This window comes from Typopeltis vanoorti, chromosome 13, assembly GCF_054136105.1.
Source record: "Typopeltis vanoorti isolate ZY-2024b chromosome 13, IOZ_Tvanoo_1.0, whole genome shotgun sequence".
NCBI classification, from domain to species: Eukaryota; Metazoa; Arthropoda; class Arachnida; order Uropygi; family Thelyphonidae; genus Typopeltis; species Typopeltis vanoorti.
Genome location: NC_143561.1, coordinates 80,924,447 through 80,940,671, shown reverse-complemented (window position 1 = coordinate 80,940,671; position 16,225 = coordinate 80,924,447). Strand labels below are relative to the sequence as shown.

Below are 16,225 nucleotides of genomic sequence, written 5' to 3'. Positions count from 1 at the left end.
TATGCTGTTAATGCAGTAAGTGTTAAGGATTTTAAGATTCAATATGATAGATTTGCTGTCCGTCGAATGAACCTCCCATGATGAGTCTGCCGACTCCATGGAGGATATAATAATAATAATATTTTAGGAAGTCAGCACTCATTAATTGAACAATCTCAATAGCTTCTGCTACCACAGCACCAACGATAGTATTCACCTGAGTTGGTCATAATTTCCAGATATCTAGCTCAGCATGTAACCTGTCCTCACTGGAACATCATACAGTTAGTTACTTCTCAGAACTGTATGGTATGATCACTATCACCAACTGCTGGTAAAATAGTCATATTCTTAAAAACACCCCTTCTGAAGTGTCAGAAACAAATCTAACACTCTTTGACCTCAAGTTCCTTCTTTCACATGCTGCTTGAGAGATTTGTCTCACAAGAACTCAATTTCATGAGAAATCTCATCATGACGAGAATGAAGCATGAGCTTTCTCTTCTACCTAATCATATCTGGATAATTAAAGTCATCCATAATAATCACTCCTTTAATACCCATCAGGGTAAATTGATACATTTCATCATCCAATGCAACTGAACCGCCAGGTTTGTGGCAACACCCCACAATATATTTTTTTATCTTGTTAGCCTCACACCAGATAACCTCAAACTCACAGTTAAACAGGACATTACTACCATTACTGCTTTCATGCATTTCTATGCTAACTGGACTCAAGTCGTCTGATATCATTAGTATTATCTCCCCCCCCTTTCCTCCTATCTCTTCTGTCATTCCTAAAAATGCTAGAACTTTACAATATCATTACAATATCTGATTTTGATAGCCAGGCTTCACTAATGCCAATGATCTTAGGCCACAACATATTGAATAAAGCAACATACTCAATCTGTTTGTTTCTGATACTCCTGGCATTTATATATAGACATAACAAATAACCACCTGGCTTTTTTTATAATTAGATTTGCGATCTGTTTGGCCTTGATATAAAATTTCTCTTTTTCCATCCCCAGACACACTCAAAAGGTCGGAAACTCAAAGCATACATTTCCACCCCTTTGCCAGATGCATAACCATGTTCAGTGCCATTTCCCCACCCCCCTCCACACACACACACAGCCTATATCTTCCCCATTGTTGCATAAAGGCCTCTCCCACTGCAGGAGGGTAAGGGCTACTTCTCCCATGGTGACCCATTTCATCTTGGGATAGTGTTTCTGCAGCTGTATGAATGAATGTATGAAGGTGAAAGACAATTGCAAACATCCATGCCCATGGCCGGATTCGAACCTGTGGCCTTTTTGGCTGGAGAGCAGATACACTAACCACGCAGGCTGTGCCATTCATATCATTTGCTTCATGTTGTATACCATAGTTGAACTTTCACACATATTTTTGCCATTCCTCCCATGATGATCTAGTTTCCCTGACTCTCTGCACTAGGTCTCATCCCGAAAAGTCATTTTTTCCGGTTACCTGATGCCATTCAAATCCATTCAAGGCTGTCCTCTATACAAGTCTCTTCTGTTATCAAACACACTCCAAGACTTATGGGTACAAAACTAGCATATTATGTATCTGTGTTAATTGTGTGTATTCTGGAAGTTTACCTCATTTTAGAGATGAATTTACCATTTCATATGGAGGCAGAGTGAAACTGTGCCACCACTATATGAGACCAGATGATTCACCTTAAGCTGAAAAGTCTGAACAATTGACAATAATCAGTACTGACTGATCTACAGAGACATCTGCCAACCATTGCATACTACCTAACTGTTTAAAAGGCTTAGAATTTCCTTCTTCCCCAACTTGGATCATTCTCCCTCAGAAGACTACTCTGACTATGCCCACAAATAACAACTGAGCAAATGACCACCTATCTTATTCTGTACAGGCAGCAGCCTCCATTAATAAATTACAGTCCACTTTCTCTACAGTAACCACTACTATAAGAAATCACTCACAAATAACAAACTACTAAAAAGTTCCAACTTAAGTCCACAAATACAATGCTATGCAAAATAAAATTCCCTACTATAGCTGATAATACATAATCCAACTGTGTGATAACTTCTGGTTAAGCACTGCATGTTGCTTAGTGTAGTTATCCATGGTTATGAGTTAATATGATTAAAATACACTATAATTTTTTTTAAAAAAAGGATAGAAATTCAAAGCTTCAAGTCCAGAGCACTTCAGTATTCCAGGATGGAGTCTGATTTGAGAATATGTTCACAGAATTGCAATTCTGTGAACTGCCAAAGGAATAGAGAATACAAGCTAACTTTAACATTTCAAGAAACTATCATACATATACAGCTAAATAATATTTAATTGTTTTTGTATTTCTTGATGTTCCAGGCTCCTCCTCTCCATCTCTGGATAATCAGAAGTTTCAACTTTTCATTTATATATGGAGAAAAAAAGGATGCTTAAAATAAAATTTGAAAATGCAACCTTAAATTATAAACTTTCCTGAGTATCCTGCAGGGGCGAATGCTGGTCTTGAAATTCATGCTTGCTCTTGTTATCATTCAGGGAGTGAGAGGTGTGACTGAAGTCTGATTAGCGGAATAATGAATTACTGACCATTTAAAGCTATATATATTTAGAAATTTATGTACATTTAATCATACAAATACAACATTTATTTTACAAATGATATTCTATCTTTTTCAATTTAGCTACTTGAATACAAATTCTACCCTACGGTTCTTCTTTATGAACTGGTCAACAACATCGTCATAAAAAGTTGGTTGTAACTTAATTTTCCCAAGCAACGCACACACACTTGTAAAGGCTGGCTGAAGCTCAATGGCTAGAGCTACGCTGGCTGTGTATGGCCTGTGTTTAAGCAACAGAGTGAGACGATGTGAAATGGCTATGCACTCGCATGAAATCACAGTGCTGCTGCGAGGACCTGGAAGCTCCTACAACTGAGCAAGCCAAGGTAGCTTTGACTAGACAAGCAAGCATCGGCCTTTGATACACAACACAAAGCTCAATTATTACCGTGCAAGCTTAAGACGTCTTCTGTCTACAAAAATAAAAGCCTAAATGGAATGCTTATAATTGCATGCATTTATTAACAAATAAATATTACTTCTTTCTCAATTAATGAGCTTGCACAGCAAGCATAGCAAGCATGGAGAATTTGCCCCTGGTATCCTGTATAGCCCTTGAAGATACATACTAAGAAGTAATAATACATGATTCTTTGTTTGAATAATCTGAAAAGATTGGTCCCTTATTAAAAACAGTCAACTGAGAAATTCACCTCCTTTCTCTTCATTCATATATGCATTTATGATTATTAGTGATTTTTTTTCCTGTCTTGTGGAGTATAAAGAGAAACAGCATTATAAAGAATAGTACATAAGATAATAAGCGTTATTTGATGAACAGTTGGGAGATGCAAGCTTTAACAAACTGCCTTAGACATGAAATTATGTTCTTACTTTAACCAATCACGAAAAAATTTACATTCAAAATATCTTCAGACTTGTCTACTTATACATAATGAATGACTTCCCACCATGTTGCTCTAAATGTCCCTTAATGGACAGCATGCTCATGACTTAATATATATAATGATATGCATTATAGAACAATTTGTTGAAGTAACTTCTCACTATACAAGAGTACTTGTGAAGATCTTTCATGTGAAATATCTTCACAGTTTCATTTTTCTCACACTTTTAGATAACATACAGATGAAATAGAGAACACAGTCTTGTTAAGCATAATTTACTCCTCTTTCTCAGCAGGGAAGAATGCTATAACTGCCATTATCAGTGTGGAACGAGACGAATTGATTCGAATTATATTGAGTCAACTAGAGCCACATAAGTATATTTCATTGTTAACTTCATAGACACTCTAAATGGTTTCTGCAGGGAGTAAAAAACCCAGGTTTCCAGAAAGTAAAAAACTATCACTGCACAATTACTGGCTAACTTGTTGCCAGTAATTGTTGCAACTAACTTGTTACCAGTAATACATATCCGCTCTCCAGCCAAAAGGCTGCAGGTTCGAATCCTGCCATGGGCGTGGATGTTTGTGATTGTCTGTGGAAATATGTGTTGGTATAGTTGCAGTCAGTTAGTGGATGAGTGGTGGAAACAGAGTTGTAGAACAGGTGCCCTCCCTCGATGAGTCTTTGGACTCCCTGGAGGTGTCGTGTAATAATAATAACTCATCATCGGCTAAAATACCTGTACAGATATTTTCTTTCAATCCAAGGATTTTTGCTCATATCTTTTCAACAAACGATTGGTTCCCTTTCATAAACCATTAAGAGAGAGACATAGATATCTTATGAACAAAATCATCAATGGCTTAAGGACCATTCTAAGAACATAAATCTAAGAATAAACAATTAACACCACTCTCCTATGGAATGCATTCCATGAACATGCCACTCTCCATACAAATAAATAAATACTTCTCACTCTCTTACTGACCACTCCCTGCTGCAAATTCTAGAGATAACTCTTTCGTCATTCCAGTGGCCACCTACTAAAGATCTCTCAACAAATTTTGTTTCAATTATATCACTTCTCTATCTTCTATCAACAAAACCATGATGATTATATACCTCAATCTATCCTCACAACCAATGTTTCACAGTAGTAATGATATTTTTGTATCCTCTCTAAAACTTTTTCTTTCCCTTCAAATATTTTATTTTATTAACGCAATTCCCATGAATGGTTGTAATCTATAGTACATATTACTACTGGGTGAGCTCAGGATTTTTTCTGTAATTTTATACTTTTTTTGTATTTTTTATATTATCCATAAACCCTACACTAGACAGCAAATACAAAACTTTTTCAAGCAACTTGAAATCTCCAAAAAAAAAAAAAAAAAAAAAAAAAAAAAAAAGAGGGTGGTGATTTCACAGTGGGTAATGAAATTTATCTCCCGCTTAAAGAATCACTAACATCTGTGCCCAGTGCAGAATTCAAGTCCACAGCCTATTGGTTGGAGAGCAAATATGCTAATGACTCTAACCAGCCCAGCAACCAACCAGACAAGCACAAATCCAGAAGGGATCTGATCAGTACTGTATAAAACAGAAACCACACTCTAATCTTTACTAGTCAATGTCCTCACTATATTCTGGATTATCATTATTATCGTCATCACTGCACACAGTGCTCATCCAACTGTGCCTTAAACTGATTCAATGTGTCTACATTCAAAACACACAATCAGGCAATACATTACACTCTCCATGCAAAGAACCTTCTCCTCACACCCTCCTTATACAGTTTCCAGTGATGGTCTCTTGTTATACCCTCCCCTCCCATTCTATGAAAAATCTCTTCCATGTCAACCTGATAACAACCCCTGACTAGTTAATATGTCTCAATCATACCCCCCCCCTTTCTTTCTATTCACAAGGCTTTGCAACTTACATTCTCTCAATCTAGGATCTCAAAATCTAGAATCAATTCTCTCACAAAAACTGGCTTTTGAACAAACCGGTTTTCGAATTCCAGTATTTCCAGAAAACTGGTTAAACAGGTTTCAAATTTTTAGAAAAAAAAATATATAATTAAAACAGTAAAAAATATCTATACTTATTTTAAAATTTTTCAGTTTATTTAATATTTATGGAGCTACAAAAATATAACAAAATAAAATATGCTCCATACAAAACCAAATTAAAAAAAAAATGAAATAACTAAAATCCATACAAAATATAAATTATAAATTTTTATTTAATTTTGCATTTTTCTTCAGGAAATGTGATTTCAAAAAACATAAAATATCCACTGAACAATTACTTAATCTTGTTCTTATTCTACGTACAGAATTGCTTGACTACTGAACTTGATTTTATCGTTTTAAGGGCATCAAATAATAAATCTAAATTCTTTTTTTTTCTTTTATTGGTTGCCTCAAATACTGAAAATTCGGCCTTCGGTGTCTTCGGATTTGATATTATTTCTTCAGGTTCCTCAAGAAAGCTATGAATTGACCTGTTTCCATATAAGAATTTGGATATATTCTAGACAATATTTTTCTAGATAACTTAATAATATCGAGTTTTGAAGCTAGTGGCAATACCACAGATTTCTTTGTTGAAATGTTTTGTGGATTTTGCAAATATAGCATCCAACTTGTCTTCTTTCTTGGATTCATACTTCTAAAGCATTCAATAATTTGGAACTAATTTCAGTCTTTAAATTTTTTAGTTCATTTAACAGAAATTCAAATATGCCTTCACTTGTTAATAAATTGGCATCTCGCAGCCTTAAAGCCTCAGCTGCTAGACGTACTGGTCCCAACACTTTAAGAAGTTCCATGATTTTAGGATATTGAGCTTCATTTCACATATGAGAAGCACCAATATCATTCAAAGCTAAAACAACACATTCTTTTAATGTTATAAATCGTTCAATCATGGTCGCTAAACTATTCCATCTCGTTTGGCAGTCAAGAACCAGACTTAATTCCTTTCCTTTTTTCTTGTTTTACATAATTCTGAAGGATGCTGTCTCTCTTATGGGATATTTTCTAAAAAATTTGCAAATTTTTATAATTTGGGAATTTGAATGATTGTAATTGCCAGCGAACATAGGGAATTCACAGTGGTTATCTAGATCAAGAGAGTTTAAAAAATCCTTGCCGTAGTCATCTTCACACTCTACATCATCTTCCTATTCCTCACTTGTATAGATATATATCAGTTTCAAATCAAAATGTTAAAATTTTTAATTAAATAATTAATTAATTTTTACATATTAATTCTAGTATCTAAAACCAGTTTTTGAATTTTACAAATTTATCTAAAAAAACCGGTTTTTAAAACCCAACAAACCCTACTTTCCTCATATTCCTCATTCCAAAGACCACTGACCAACTTTGTGAATCTTCTCTGGATCCTTTACAACATATTTGTCATCATGAAAACCCAGTGACCAAATCTGTGCACAATAATACATATGAAGACTGATCAAGGACTTACCATAACCTCTCTAATTCTGCATGTCAGGGACCTCTGCATCATTGCCATTATCTGATGTGACATCTTCACAACTTGTGTAATGTGGCCCTAAATTTCAGGTCCTTCTCTGCCATCATTCCTAGATCTCTCATCTCTACTTCCTTTAGAGTTTTCCCCACCAAGCATATACTTCACATCCCATCGTTGCTTACCAAATCTCAAAACCTTACACTTTGCAACCCTGAACTGACAGTTCCACTTGCCTGCCCTTCATGCAATCTATTCATGTCCTCCTATAAGGCCATAACATCTGCTGCATTGCTATTCCCAATTTTGCATCATCTGCATATCACTAGTTAAACATCCCAATATCATTAATATACAAATTGAACAACAATGATAGCCGGCCTGGTTGGCCAAGAGTTTAGCGTATCTACTCTCCAGTCAAAAGGCTGCTGGTTTGAATCCCACCATGGGCATGGATGTTTGTGATTGTCTATGAAAATAGTGGTGGTGGTCGGCGGTAGATGGCGCTCATGTAGATGATGAAGTTAGTTGTGGTTAGTGGAGTGGTGGAGATGGCGAGTTGCAGGGCAGGTCCTCTCCCTCGATGAGTCTTTGGACTTCCTGGAGGTGTTACGTAATAATAATAATGATCCCAAAACTGGTCCCTGCGGTACATCACTAATGACCTTCCTCTTTCAGGATACTGCACCCCCATACACAACTTTCTGATACCTATCTGACAGCCAGTCACTGATCCAACTCAAAAGTCTGTTATCCAATCCTATCTGTTTCAATTTATTTAACAGTTTGTCATATGGCTGTCTATCAAAAGCCTTTGCAAAATCCAAGTACATCACTGCTGTTATCAACCGATTTCTGCATCCTACTTCTCACCAATCTCTCCAGTATCTTCACCAGAACTCTAGATATACAGATTGGCATATAATTTGAAGCTACAGCCTTATCACCTTTATGCAGTGGAACAATTTTATCCTCCTTCCACTCCCTTGGAACATGTGCTTTTGTAAGACTTATTAAACAGGCATGCTACTGCCAATTCCCTCAAATACCTCCTGCTCACTTACAATTAAGTCATCCTCTCCTATGTCCTCTACACTTAAGTTCCTGATGATTCCACCCTGATCAGGATGAAACACCCTTATAAATTGATCACTAAATACCTCACCAGTGTCTTCTGCAGCAGTTACTTCTGTATCAGAGGTACTGTAAAGGTGATTTCAATTACAAACAAAATACAAGAAGTGCAATAAAGATGGTATGGACATGTAATGACCAAATTAAAAAATATGATGGACGAAGTATTATGATGATGGAAATACAAGTAAGAAGAAGAGGAGGAAGACCAAAGAAGAGGTGGAAAGATAATGGAGGAAGATCATCATCATAACACTAAATACAGATATAGACCATATTGGTCTGCTCCAGTCTCGTTATTCATCCAATATTCTTTTTTAAGGTCTACCCTGCCTTCTCTTTCTAATTGGGTTATATTTTAGTATTTGTTTAGGGTATCAGGTGTTGGCCATTTGGTTTACATGTTCAATCCATTTTTGTTTATAATTGTTTAGTTTTTCTTCTACTGAATTTTGTTTTTAGTTCTTTTAAAATGTCTTTGTTCCTTTTTTGATCTAATAATGTGCATTTTGAAGTTCTTCTCATAAATCTCATTTCACTTGTTTTTATTCTTTGTTTATTGCCCAAATTTCACTGCTATATAATAATGTGGGCACTGCTAACGTATTGTATATTTTCAAGCATGTTTCTTTTTGTACTATATTTGGGTTGAGTGTTCTATTTATCAGGGCTATAATCTGTAAAAATCTTGAAGTTTTTAATTTTATGTCTTTTTCTCCTTCACATGATATTTCACATCCAAGATAACTGAAAGTATTTATCTGTTCTATTATTTTATTATTAATAACTATTTTGCTTCTTCTAACTGGAGTTTGTCCACAAAATGCCACTGCTTTAGTTTTATCTATGGAAAGTTTCATGCCAAACTGTTCTACTATAATGTTTAAATTATATATTGCTCTTTGTAAATTGTCTTCCTTATCTGATATTATTACCTGATCATCTGCAAATAATAGCGTATTTATTTTGTTGTTCCTGGAAATTTCTATACCTTGATTATTTGTGTTCCACTGTATTAATATTTCATTAATGTAAATATTGGAGACAGAGGGCATCCCTGTCTTACTCCTTGGTTTATAGATTGTTTTTCAGACAACTTTTCATTTATTTTTATTTCATTATCTTTATATATATTCAATATTGCATGTAGTAAAATATTAGGTATATTTATTCTTTGTAATATATCAAACAGTATATATCTTTTTACTTTGTTAAATGCTTTTCGTAATCTATAAACAAAAGATGAGTTTCCAAATTAAATTCTCTTCTTTTTTCTAGGACCCTGTATTTCCTGGACAAAGATGCAGTCTACAACTGAAACCAGTGGAGAAGACTCATCAGAAACAGTGACCACACATAGAAATGGGAGCAGCTGAAGAAGAAGAGTATACCAGAGGAACAAACTATCCTCAAATAATATCAAAGTTTTATGAAAAGTTTTATAAATTTTGAGCCTTTTAAAATTTCTGGATAAACATATATCTGCTTTTATAACTTCAACAGTCATATAAATACCTACACTATCGTAGTTGAAATAAAATAAATAAAATGACAGCACATCGCACCTTTCAACTGAAAAAGACCAAAGTTTGATCCTCATCAATGATGAGAAGAAATTTTATATAGAGAAGGCAAGTTAGCTGACCTTAAATGCACAATGCAGGGAAAATTCTCCTAGAAACTTGGGTTTTTCATCCAGCAGATACACAAATCAACCAGAGAACAAAAAAAATTAAACAAACATATTACATAACGAGCAGTAGATGACAGCATGTAGATAGCGGATCATGCTGTATGTTGTTGTTGTTGTTGGTAGCAGTGGATTGTGTGATGCAAATGCTTCCAAAGATGACTCCTGGGAGGTGCCACATAATAATAAGTTAGTATCTGGATTGTAGTGGTAATCAACAGTTGTCTTTCTTTCTATATGGCTCCCATATCCACATAAGATTGTAAACCTACTATAATTCATTAATGCTGTGGGCTAACCAAACCTACCCTAGGATCAAAAATATGAAATTTCTTCCCACCCCCTTTCTAAGCTACTTCCAGTCTTGATAAACAAGGATGTGATTTCACATCAGGCAAGAAATTTATCTTCCACCTTTCCTTTCCCTGCTAGGCCATCAGTCCAAATGGTAGAATTTGAACCCCAGCCACTCATCTAACCAAGTCAGCCTAGTTGGCAAAGTGTCTGAAGAGTATAAAGAGTCACAAAGAAAGATTTCAAATGATTTAATCATTTTTAAGAATTTTTGAAAATGTTATCATTTCTAATCTGAAACTTTGTCTATGAAAAGCTTCCAATTCTTTAGAGTTTTTCTGGAACAAAATGTTTCTGATCTATGTAAATTTAAAAAAAAAGAAATCTCTTAATAACTGTCAGTAGTTAAAATTTATTATCCAATACTCCAGGTAGAAATTTAAGATAAAATACCTCTAAATGTTTATGATCTAATTACCATTTCTCATAAATAAACTGTACAATGTTTTTCTTATAACTATTAGCAGTATTTATTATTATATTATTATCTAATCATTAATGCTCGAGTTAAAAAAGTATTAGTCATTCATGACATGCAAAAACAAATGTTATAGTGAATATATTCATAATATAAAAAATTAATGAGAACTTGTATTTCATTTCTATGCAGTTTACCCAAGTATAAGAAAACAAAAGTTTGCTTACACTACTTATAACTAATCGGGTTTAACATATACTTTTCTAATACAGATCTACTCAGAGCACAAAAAAAAGCTTCAAAAAAACTCCAACAAATTCAAACTTTGTTCATTTTGTTTGGCTGTTTTTGGTATATATAACATAAAAAGGAAACACATACACAGTATAATATGGCCATTTGCTTTCAAGTGCTTTAATTGTTTAAAGTACTTATTGTAAATAAAGAAAATTTGGAGTACTAATTTTCTTCAGTTCAATTCTGATATTCATAAAATAACTATATTCCATGATTAAGTAATCTGCTATGGCAAGGTCGCTGCGTGTGGATGGGGGATTTGGCCTGGCTGTCAGTTTTGCAGAGGTGGGAAATAATTATAACAAATATGACTGACATCCTAAATGGGATTCGAACGTAATCACTCTAGTCAAAGGGGGGCACGTATCATCGTTCAGGCTCCAGTAAACAGGTGCTGCTTTTTTCAGAAAATATCTTTAAAAAACTCTAATTACAAGAATTATGCTGTTTTAAACTGTCACACAATAAATAAATGCAATAAGGAGACATATTTCACTATCATCTTATATGTATGGTTTCAAAAACAATGTTTCTTCAAGATAACTATCTACTCTTCGATTTTTGTGCCGGCATCTTTTGTGTATAACGAAAATTAAATGTATAAACCGAGTACAATACGATTCATACAGGAACTGGCTTATGCGACTGCTTTCATGTTGAATAAATCCTTATTTTCTGCAATCGAATGTTTATATTGCAAGGTTAAAAAGAAATATCACGGAAGGCTAAGAAAGACCATATGACAGGTATAAGTGTATTTATAGAGACATGTCCATCTGCTCACAAAACTACTTGTTAAAGTGGATCACCTGCCGAAATCAAATTTTTTTGGAGTTATATTTTTACAAACTAAACACTAGCCCTTGCACAATTAAGCTTAAAGTCACATATGCGTTAAATCCTTATAGAAAATGATGTACATGACCGAAATCTGACAATTAGATCCATATAATCTACAGTATCAAACTGCAGTTCAACTTTCACTATTTACGTGAAATCCCGTATGACCAAAATTTCATATTTCATGTTCTTCGAGACCTAGGATGGTAATAAGTGATAAATACTCTGCATAAATTAAAATGCAGTATTATGAATTACATAACACAACATATACCTTGGCATGTTATATGTATCAGATATCTGACAAGTCATGTATGCTAACAAGTCTACTTGCTATGACTGTAAAGATATAAGGAAATAAAACGATTAATACCTTGGTGTATAGTTCCAAAGTGGTCATATTCCCTGAAATTTGAAGTACTTTTTACTTTTTGCATCTGCTATCCAGCATTCGTTTTGCTTTTAAACTAGTAGTACTTCCATCGTACGCCGGCGAACGTGGTTTACCGCAGACGCCCAGTATAGCGGGTTAGCATTACTTTGACGTCACGACTTAAAAAGAAACAATTGATGCGAAAGAGTTCGTTAACATTAAGAAGTTCCTATTTGAAACTAATATCTAACTTTAAAATGCTACAGTAATCAGTATTATGTTCTGTATAAATCAGATTTATTGAGTAATGTACAAAAACAAACATTTAACAGAAATGACCGGCACATCTATAAAAAGACATCTAGACGGCAACTTTTGTACGTCGTAGGTTCAGAAAGAGTGACCAGTTATAATGATCAAAGGTATAATACATGATTGTTGAGTGAATTTCACGTTATTTTGATATGATGGTTTCAAAACGTCATGGTTAAGGTGAGAACCATAACCTGCAAATTCGTCAATAACCCTTACTTGGAGTCGCTTATCTTTATTATTATTATTGTCACCAATTGTGGTAAAAAAAAAAAAAAAATGGAAAGCGTCTCCAGACTGCTAACTGTATCTTATACTAATTTAACACTTGGTTAATCGAGTTGAGGGTGTTTTTTTTTTTGTTTGTTTGTTTTTGTTTTCTTGCAGTAAAAGAGATTATAGTAGTTTAGTTTCTTAAGATAAAATATAATTTTATCTTAAGAAACTAATGAAAAATATAATCTTAGCATGACAGCAATACAAAAAACTTTATTGCCTAATCCATGAATGTATTAACACACTTTCAGAGCTTCGAGGTCCTCGACCAGAACAAGGAAAATAATAGTGTTATTCGCCTAAACAATTCAAGAATATGGAACTTCATCCTACAGAAGGATATGACGCAAATAAAAAGGAAGAGTTATTCAAATTAAGGGGATATTAAATCCCACACTGTTTTAAAACCGAATAAGAAACTCAAAGATTGGAATCAGAGAGTTTCATGATATTTTTATAATAGCTCACGCTAGTAACCGCCGATACTTTTATAGTAAACTATAAAAGTATCGGCGGTTACTAGCGTGAGCTAATGCAAGTAATCCTAGTACGTAGTACAATCTCAGGCAACTCGTTGCAAAGGTGGGGAAAGTTCTGAGCTTTAATCTTGACAACTCGTATAGCAGAGTATATAAGTTCTTTTCGCTATACCCTTTGGTATCTATTTGGTCTAGCTACTCACTGATGAAGCCTCAAAAAAGGCTGAAACCGGTCTGGGTAGTGACCGTCCACCATAATGCAATAACAGCATACATTTCCTAGGAAATGTGTTTTTACATTATGGAAAATACCAAGATTAGCGATCAGAACTACTACTAGGACTACTTGCATTAGCTCACGCTAGTAATAACCGCCGATACTTTTATAGTTTACTATATTCGGCATGAAACTCTCTGATTCCAATCTTTGAGTTTCTTATTCGGTTTTAAAACAATGTGGGATTTAATATCCCCTTAATTTGAATAATGTTTATATCGCCAAAATGAAGCCTATTGGCTCTTTATATTTAAGAAAGGAAGAGTTTTATTTCTATGCAGGAAATCTATTCATTCAAAAATTGAATAACTTTTTTTTTAACCAAATACATGAATAAAAATATAGTTCGATGTTATTAAATCTTAAATTATATGTTATCTTAAATCATATGTAGCTCATTCTGAACTACATATGATTTAAGAATTCATTTCAAAATTAATGGTCGGTATTTTGTGCAATTTTGGGCGTAATTACACTTTTCCCGAGGCTGGCGGAGCCCGAGTCGTTAGTGTGCTCCCTGACCCCCCCCCCTTTTTGATTGTCTGGGACCATAAATTGGACCTAATTTTTCGGAAGCCCCAGCTAGAACCTCGTGCGCTGTGCATAAGTACAGCCCTAACGATCTTTATTTTAGGTATAATGTCTATAAACAAAGACCCCTCCCCATATGGCCAATCCACTTATGAAAGGTTGGGAGCCTATAGGCTAGGAATATCGTAAATGGGACAGGATAAACTGGGAACCTTTTCCTGGGGGACAGGTCATGATTTTTGTGCTATTCGAACCCTCGATTTTGAATATAAAGTTACATTGGCTGATGAAATTTATTACTGCCTTAAAGTGTATAGAGTTTCAGTAGCAAAGTTGGAAACACGAAGGAATAATGCGCCCTTCGATTGGAAAAGACCTGAGTTCGATTCTCATCATGATCAGAAGAATCTTTAAATACGGTCTTTTCCAATTGAAAGTGAGTTATCCGATCTCATACGTATGTGTTTTTTTGTCCTTAAGTGCTTTTCAATTAGGAATGGAAACGTATTTAACTGAAATAAAATACAATTAGTAGGCGATAGAGTGTAGTATGTAAATGGCGGATTGTATAGCTCATTAATCGATGAAGGTAAACGGATAGTGGATCATATAGCGTATAATGTGCGGTGCTCTCTCGCGATGATTTTCTGAACACCATGTAAGTGTCACATTTTAATGGTTCATCATTTTAATTATGACTTAACACCTCCGGGGAGTCAAAAGACTCATCGAGAGAGTACACCTACTCTACAATACTCTGTCTCCACCAACCGCAACTACCTTCATCATCTACACTAACGCCATCTACCGCTGACCACCACTAGTATTTTCACAGACAATCACAAATACCCATGTCCACGGCGGGATTCGAACCCACAGCCTTTTGGCTGGAGAGCGGATACGCTAACCACTTAGCCAACCAGGCCGGCACCGCTCGGCCGGCATTTCAGCATTTCTTATCCTTGCACGTGAAACCTTCATAATGATGATAACGGGAAACATAAGTAGCTATTTCAATTAAGATACTACAACTTCAAATTTTGCCGTGTAGGTCTCCCGGAGCAGATAGTCTAAAGTGTATGTTACCAAAGGTATTTTCAAAAATTTGAAAACTTGCTTATGAGAATGATTCATGAAATGCTATAAACACATACTAAAGCAGAAAATTTCAACACCAATACACCACCTTAATACCAAAATTTTCTGAGCCAGAAACACTGGGGGATATTTAAAAAACCTGGTTAATAGTAATAAATCCAAGGTGTGGATTACACTTTGCGATACAGAGATATTAGGTATTGGTGGAGCTGTACTCCAGGAAGTGGATGAGATTCAGGATCTTGGAGTGATGGTAAACAGTAGACTGAAGTTCCATGGCCACATTGCAGGTATTGTAAAAACTGCACGTCATATCGCTGCTATGATCAAAAATTCATTGACATGTAGGGATAATTAGGGGATGGGGCCCTCTATATAAGGTGGTCAGACCACATATGGACTATTTGGCTCATATTTGGTCACCTAGTTTTCATTGTGATGTGGAAACATTATAGTGGGTCCAAAGACGAATGACGAGTGATAACAGGACTCTGGAGTGTTGGTTATAAAGACTGTTTGAGGGAATGTGGATTACAGAGATTCGTGGATAGGAGGAAAAAAAGGTTATATGATAGAGACATTCAGGTTAATTAAGGGATTCTATCACATTAATATAGGAGGAATTATAAAAAAATGAATGTTAAGATGGGAAGAACGAGATGGCATTCCTGTAAAGTGTATTTCTTTGTAAGGTGCATTCCTGTAAGGATGTGAGGAGTAGATTTTTTACATGGAGATTTGTTTGTGAATGCAGGTAGTAAATATAAATAACTTCAAAGTTCATAACGAGTCTATTGACTTCGTGGAGATTACCAATAATAATAAAAATTGGAGAGGTGTTACAATGATAAATACAGATTATAAAATAAATTCAAAAATTCTCCCAAACAGAATACAGAAATTTCTACAGCAGCTTGTATGGCCTGCCTCAAGTGTACACAGTAAAAGGGAGAAATATATCTGAGATATGTATATACAAATACAAGCAATTGACCAACAGGTCATGCTCGTTCGATATCGTTTAGATATCGAAAGAGCATTTGACACAGTGAATCATTAGTACTTCTTTGAAGTAGTAAAAGAAATAGGTTTTGGTACAAACTTCAAGAGCTGGTTGAAAGTGGTTTATGAAAATGCAGAAAGCCATATAATCAT

At 34.8% G+C, this 16,225-nt stretch overlaps 1 protein-coding gene across 2 annotated transcripts in view; it reads right to left on the bottom strand.

Moving 5' to 3' along the window:
- didum (dilute class unconventional myosin) overlaps nucleotides 1-12,456 on the bottom strand; it is a 696,374-nt gene extending 683,918 nt beyond the window's left edge. For both annotated transcript variants that reach the window (XM_090402302.1, XM_090402303.1), the window contains exon 1: nucleotides 12,098-12,456. In XM_090402302.1, coding sequence (XP_090258428.1) covers nucleotides 12,098-12,124 — 27 coding nt within the window. In that variant the 5' untranslated portion in view covers nucleotides 12,125-12,456. The remainder of the gene's footprint in view (nucleotides 1-12,097) is intronic.
- Nucleotides 12,457-16,225: the final 3,769 nt, after the last annotated feature.